This window comes from Saccopteryx leptura, chromosome 3 (genome assembly GCF_036850995.1).
Source record: "Saccopteryx leptura isolate mSacLep1 chromosome 3, mSacLep1_pri_phased_curated, whole genome shotgun sequence".
Lineage (NCBI taxonomy): Eukaryota > Metazoa > Chordata > Mammalia > Chiroptera > Emballonuridae > Saccopteryx > Saccopteryx leptura.
The window spans coordinates 61,833,172-61,839,866 of record NC_089505.1 but is presented as its reverse complement, the minus strand read 5'-3'; the positions used below and the strand labels follow the sequence as shown (position 1 = coordinate 61,839,866).

The window sequence follows — 6,695 nt, the reverse complement described above, 5'->3', positions numbered from 1 at the left end:
CCAGCTGATTAAGACCCTCTCAAAGGTTCTCCACCCTTCTCAGAATTAATTCAAATCCCTTCTCTGGGCCTGAAATGTGCTAACCCAGTGGTAGTCAACCTGGTCCCTACCGACCACTAGTGGGTGTTCCTGCCTTCATGGTGCTGGTAGCGGAGCAACCAAAGTATAAATAAAAATATAGATTTAACTATAGTAAGTTGTTTTATAAAGATTTATTCTGCCAAACTTAGCAAAAATCCAACATAAAGTACTTGGTAAATAATTATTAGTATATTCTTTAACTTGCTGTAACTCTGCTTTATAAATTTATAAAGTTACTTTCCTACTTTATAAATCACCATTACTGTGGAACCGGTGGGTGGTTAGAAAATTTTACTACTAACAGAGATACAAAAGTGGGCGGTGTTGACTACCCCTGTGCTAAATGATCTGGCCCCTGTCAGGTGCTTCTGCCTCACTTTCTACCTCCCTTCCTTACCCTCTGAGTCCAGGTGCTGTTCTCTTCTCTGAGTTTGAATGGTTCATGCTACTTCCCACCTCTAGGTCTTTGCACCTGCTGCTGCTTCCTGTGCTTTGTAATGCTCTCTGCTCCCTGTCGACCTGCTTATGCTTTGAGACCATAACTTGAATCACATCATCAGGGAAGCTTCAGTGACCAGCCTCCATTTCTAGACTCCACATCTTCCTGTAGCTCCCTCCACTTCCTTCATTGTCCTCGTTGTAAATAACAATTTGTATAATTATTTGATGAATATCTGTCTCCCCATCAGACTGTGAATTCTGTGAGGACAGGCACTGGTTCTATCAACCTCCAGGCCACCCAGACCAAAGTCAGCACACTGTAGGCAATTATTAAATATTTAGTGAGTGCCAAGTGTTGAGTAGACCCCTCTGTGAACCCCAGCACTCTCCCCTCTAACCTCAAGCACACAGCCTTCTCCTGGGAAGTTAGGGAACCTGGACTCCCGCCATTCTCCTTGGTAGCTGTGGGTGACGCACCCAGGGGCGGGTGTCCGCCCCACAGCGGACGCTGATTTGGCCCGGTTGGGCAGGGCTAGGGTTGCCTGAGGGGAGGTTACTCATCCTGGGCTCAGGTAAGAGGACCCGGGTTGGGAGGTGGCACACCGAGGGGGGACACCAAGGGAGCAGGACCGAATCATGCACCCCACCAGGAAAGCAGGGGCCCGGGCAGTGATTCGGACTACACGTTGGCTGCTGCTGCTGCCGCTGCTGCTTCAAGAAGGTGGGTCGACTGTGGGGAGGGAGTGGAGGAGGCAGAGTGAGGGCTCTAGGGAGGAGCCCTCCTACATAGAGGGCTGTGGGAAGGATCTCCACATCCTGAGCAGAGGGCTGAGGGAAAGATCATCTGCCCTGGGCAGAGGGGACTGTGGGGAGGATTCCTGTCCTGGGGAGCTGCGGGAAAAGCTTTTCCAACCTGGTCAGAGGGGACTTGTGGGAAGGGACCCCTCACTGAGCCTACCCATCTGTGGGAAAAATTCTCCCATCCTGAGTGGAAAACTGTGGGGAGGTGCTCCTTATCCACGGCAGAGATCTCCACCTTGGACATACGGCACTGTGGGAAAATTACTCCCACTGTAGGCATAGGGGCTTGAAGGAAAGGGACCCAGTGTATCCCATGACCCTAAGCTTGTGGAAAGATTTTTCTTACTCTTGCCTGGGAAAGGGTGTGCAATAGGATCGTCTCGTTCTGGGGACAGAGGGCGTGGGAAGGACTATTTCTCCTTTGGGGATGGGGGAGGCTTAAGTAGGGGTCACTCTACCCTGCATCCCCAGGAGCTCAGGCCCTGGAGTGCTACAGCTGCGTGCAAAAAGCAGACGACGGATGCTCTCCGCAGAAGACCAAGACCGTGAAGTGCGCGCCAGGCGTGGATGTCTGCACAGAGGCCGTGGGGGCCGTGGAGACCAGTGAGTGGGGCCGCGTGGTCCATGTACCCACTCCTTCAAGCTCCTCAAGCCAGGCCCCGCCTCCTTATAGTCCCACCCCTCCCTCTGAACTTGGTCTCAACCCCTCCAAACAGCTCTATCCTTCCCTTTCAGCCTGGCCGGGGCCTTTCAACACTACCACGCAGTCAGGGCTTAGAGGGGTGAGCGGCTGAGAGTTGCGAACTGGGTGGGGCGATACGAGTGCCGGGATGTGGGACCTCGTCCTATTCGAGCACACACCATATCTATTTCCGCTCCATCACCGAACCGTCCCTACCCATTTCTGTCCCTGCCAGAATGTTCTCCTCTCCAACCAAGCCTCTCCTATCCAGTGGTGATGGTGATTCCTGGAGAGGTCTTCTAGGTTCTCTAGGCTGAGGCTCCGGCGCTCTGACCCCATCCCACCGCTACTGAGCCCACAGCTCTCAGGACGCCCCACCCCTCTCCAATCTTGTGCCGTGTCAGTCTCTCAGTTCCTTTTGAGGTTGCTTTCTGCGGCTGCGCCCTTTTTCTTGATTCTGTTCAGTGTCTGTCAGCCTGGCAGCCCCTCGGATTCAGCTTTATAAAGTCCCGCCCCTCCGTTCGTCATCTTTCTCCGGAATCGGCTCTTTCGGAGCGCCTCGCCCCCTCTGACCCCGCCCCCTTCCCCTCTCCGCAGTCCACGGGCAATTCTCGCTGGCAGTGCGCGGCTGTGGTTCGGGACTCCCGGGCAAGAATGACCGCGGACTGGACCATTTCGGGCTTCTGGCCTTCGTCCAGCTCCAACAATGTGCCCAAGACCGCTGCAACGCCAAGCTGAACCTCACCACGCGAGCACTCACCCCCGCAGGTCGGTAGGAGCTTAGCGTAGTCGCTATCGGCGATCGCAAGCTGCGGATGCCTTAACGCCGAATGACTGGGGGCGGGGCCACGTTCTGGGGCGGGGCCAAGAGGCGACAGGCCGATTTCACTGCTGGGGACGCTAGGGGCGGGTTCAGTGGGCGGGTTCACAGGGTGGGCGGGGTCAGAGGGCTGACCCGGCGTCATCTAGGGGCGGTGACAGAGGCTGGAACTACCCCTGGCTCTGTGATTTGCAAACCTTCTTGACCCCTTCTTTCCAATCCGCTCCCTTCGCACAGGCAATGAGAGTGCGTACGAGCCCAACGGCGCCGAGTGCTACAGCTGCGTGGGGCTGAGCCGCGAGGCATGCCAAGGGACGGCGCCGCCCGTCGTGAGCTGCTACAACGCCAGCGACCGCGAATACAAGGCCTGTTTCGACGGCAACGTCACCCTGACGGCAGGTGAGCGAGCCCCGGAGTACGGAGTACCGGGCTGCAGGAGTTGTGGTAGCCTTGCTGAGGCTCCCTGGGCGATGGTAGCCCTTTACGCAAAGGGTACCCCCTTCCAACGCATTGTGGGAACTGTAGGCTAGCCTAAGTGCTTGTCTTGTCTTCTAGAGCGTCCTGAGAATGAGAAATGTGGTTCTATCTCCAATAGAGCATAGGGATAGGGTTGCTTTTTGTTCTAGTTTTGAAATGCACTTCCATAATTTATGCAGATTGCAGGGATGTGCAATAGGAAATGTACTATATTTAAACCTCCAACCTTCTACCCGGACATTGCAGGGAATCTACATAGTTGACTCTTTTAAACTCAAGGGCTTGGGGTGCCCATGTAACTACTTAGGACATGTGTATTTTAGCCTCTTGGCCTCTGCCTCAGGGAATCATGGGGGATGAAATTCTTCAAACGCCATCCTCTGCCAGGTGTATTATTGGAGATGTATGACTGAGACTAAATATTTGCAGTGTTGAGGGAGAGGCATGCGGAAAATGACAGGAGGGAGATGGGAAGGGGATGTTTGTTTTTCTCTTTGGTCGTGAGAAAGGTAGGTGTCGTATCCCTGTCCAAACCTTTCTTCCAAGGCATTGATGGACTTGTATGTAGGTCAGCCTACTTACTTATCCCCTCAAAGTACTATGGGAAATGTGATCCATATGCCAAAGATTGGGACGTTGTTTCTCTAAGTGAGACCTGAATTGAGCCTTTTGGATGAATGGAGCCAGAGCCCTTTTGTCCCCTGTTTTGGAGGCTCTTGCCTCTAAGTTTCATTCTGGCTGTGCCTACCCACCTTCCCTTCAACCACCAACCTACCTACCTGTGCCTTCCTTCTTCAGCTAATGTGACTGTGTCCCTGCCAGTCCGGGGCTGCGTCCAGAATGAGTTCTGCACCCGGGATACGGTGACAGGCCCAGGGTTCACACTCAGTGGCTCCTGCTGCAAGGGGTCCCGCTGTAACTCGGATCTTCGCAACAAGACCTACTTCTCCCCTGTGATCCCGCCCCTTGTCCTGATGCCTGTTCCTCAGCCAACTACTCGGACCCCAACCACCCCTGTGACTGCTTCCACCCCAGCCCCTACTAAACCCATCTCAACCAACTCTACCACCAAATCTACTTCAGCCTCCGCCAGCCAGACTCCTCCAAAGAAAGTGGAACCCGAGACCTCCTGGAAAGAGGAATCTAGCTTGGCTGGAGGTGCTGCTGGCCACCAGGACCGCAGCAATAAGGAGCAGTACCCTGCCAAAGGCGGGACGCACAATAAAGGCTCTACAGCGCCCTCGGCAGGGTTGGCAGCTTTTCTGTTGGCTGTGGCTGCTGGCACCCTACTATGAGCTTCTCCACCTGGAAACCTCCCTTTTGCCCTCCTTCCCAGGTGGGTACCCTCTCTTTCCTTTCCCAGCACTGGACTGGGCTGGCCCGGCCCAGCCCCTATTCTTCCAGTTTACCCCAGTACCCCCAGCTTCTGCTGCACTGGTTTGCGGCTTCGGGAAATAAAGTTACCATTGTATATATCCTGACGGGTGGTCTAGCTTTTTTGAGGCAGCAAATATGCCCCCCTCCCATTGTTGTCTCTCTGTGTGCCTAGGATAGAGAGTAGTCAGAACTGTCATGGGTATGGTAGAAGAGAGAATGATAAGCTTCCTATTCCCTTTCTCATAGCTAACCTGAATGTGGGGGGCGGAGAGGGTAATAGTTCCTTCCTCTGCTGGCAGCTGGCCCTGCCCCCTCCATCTTTGTGGGAATTATTTCAGCATCTGTCTTCCTTACTGGACTGTGAGCTCCTCAAGGGCAGGGATTGTGTCTTATGCCTCTGTGTGGTCAGTTTCTGGAACATAAAGGCCTCAATAAAAGTTTAATTACTTTGTACAGTGTTTTAAAGGAGTCATTTCTATTGCTTTTCCTAACCTGTTGAAACTGCACTAAGGTGGAAATGCCCTGACCTTTAACGGAGGAGCTGAGATCACTGAGGGAAGTCTGAGTTTGAACTCCCTTCGCCTCCTGGGGGTTAGCCAGCTTGTGGTGATCCCGCTGGGGAGAATCCACTAATCAGTATTGTGGGGTGAATGGGGTCTTTAGCAGTGCTAGGGAGCAGAGGCAGCTTTGTTTAATGGGTTTGTACACTGCCCCCAGGCACTATGCACCTTGCCATCTAACTGCTTTCCTAATTATTCAGTGGGTTCAGCCACTGTGTCCCACTTGTCCAAAGTGCTTGAGGGTGCTGCTGCCAGTCTTTGCTTCCAGTTGGGGACTTGGGGCCTGAGCCCCATCTCCTCCAGATGAAAGAGTAGAGGCCCCATGGAAGAAGAGCCTGGTTTGGGAATGAGAGGAGCTGGCAGGTTTTGGAAATGATTGGTTTGATGAAAGGGAATAAGTGAGATAATAATAATGTTGCCGATTTCACTATTAATTGGGAGTAGTATGAGGTAATAACAAAACAATAGTAAATAATGACTAGAGTAACAAGATAAAGAATTAATAGGAGCATGAGCAAAGTACAGTGGTAAAATAGTGACTATAGTTATAAGAATATTGGTCATTTAAAAAAAAGTCTTACCAGGTACCAGGCCTGTACTAAGGGTTTCACCTTCTTTACTTTTCTATCTTTCTTTTCTTTTCTTTTCTTTTCTTTTCTTTTCTTTTCTTTTCTTTTCTTTTCTTTTCTTTTCTTTCTTTCTTTCTTTCTTTCTAAGTTAAAATGTTTTTTCTTTTCATTTTCTTTATAAATTCTCAGCTGGGATGATTTGAAGTGGAGAAGGGCAATATAATTTAACGCACAGCAAGCAATACATTTATTATGTGCCAGGTACTGTTTTAAGTGCTGTATTTGCATTGACATATTTAACCTACACAACCATCCTGTGAGGTAAGTATTAATCATATGCATTTTCCAAGATGAGGAAACCAGGCCCAGAGAGCTTGAGAAACTTGCCCTAGTAAGCAGTGAAGACCGGATTTGAACGTAGGCAGACAGGGTTTACCGAGCGTGACCAGGATGGCTGTAACTTTTCCTCAGCTTGACTAAACTTTACACAGGCTTCTTGCCTCTCTCTGACCTCCCTTTCACCTGGCTCTTTCAGAATCCAGACATCCAAGCCACAGAGGCCCCAGACCTTCCTCCTCTTGCAGCATTTCACTGCTTTAGAAAACTTGTTGGCCCTGGCTGGTTGGCTCAATGGATAGAGCGTTGGCCTGACAGGAGGACAGTCCATGTTTGGTCCCCGGTCAGGGCACACTGAAGTGACCATCTGCTTCTCTTCTCCTCCCTCTCCCCCTTCTCTCTCTTTTCCCCACTTGCAGCCAGTGGCTCGATTGGTCCAAGTGTCATCCTGGACACTGAGGATAGCTTGGTTGGTTGATTTGAGCATCATCCCAGACAGGAGTTGCTGGGTGGATTCTTGTCGGGGCACCTACGGGGGACTTTTTATCTCC

The 6,695-nt window shown here is 51.7% G+C and overlaps 1 protein-coding gene across 1 annotated transcript; it reads left to right on the top strand.

The window, feature by feature from the left end:
- The first annotated feature begins 1,090 nt into the window (after positions 1–1,090).
- LYPD3 (LY6/PLAUR domain containing 3) lies at positions 1,091–5,137 on the top strand. The gene is made up of 5 exons (XM_066373647.1): positions 1,091–1,243; positions 1,795–1,926; positions 2,603–2,773; positions 3,063–3,224; positions 4,101–5,137. The coding sequence occupies exons 1-5, from the start codon at positions 1,159–1,161 to the stop codon at positions 4,595–4,597; spliced, it is 1,047 nt and encodes a 348-aa protein (XP_066229744.1). The 5' UTR covers positions 1,091–1,158; the 3' UTR covers positions 4,598–5,137.
- Positions 5,138–6,695: the final 1,558 nt, after the last annotated feature.

What these genes read in the sequence shown, in the direction of transcription:
- LYPD3 (XM_066373647.1), top strand. Translation starts at nt 1,159, where the DNA reads ATGCACCCCACCAGGAAAGCAGGGGCCCGGGCAGTGATTCGGACTACA. An exon ending in GCCGCTGCTGCTTCAAGAAG is followed by an intron (nt 1,244 to 1,794) that starts GTGGGTCGACTG and finishes CTGCATCCCCAG; the next exon opens with GAGCTCAGGCCCTGGAGTGC. An exon ending in CAACGTCACCCTGACGGCAG is followed by an intron (nt 3,225 to 4,100) that starts GTGAGCGAGCCC and finishes TTCCTTCTTCAG; the next exon opens with CTAATGTGACTGTGTCCCTG.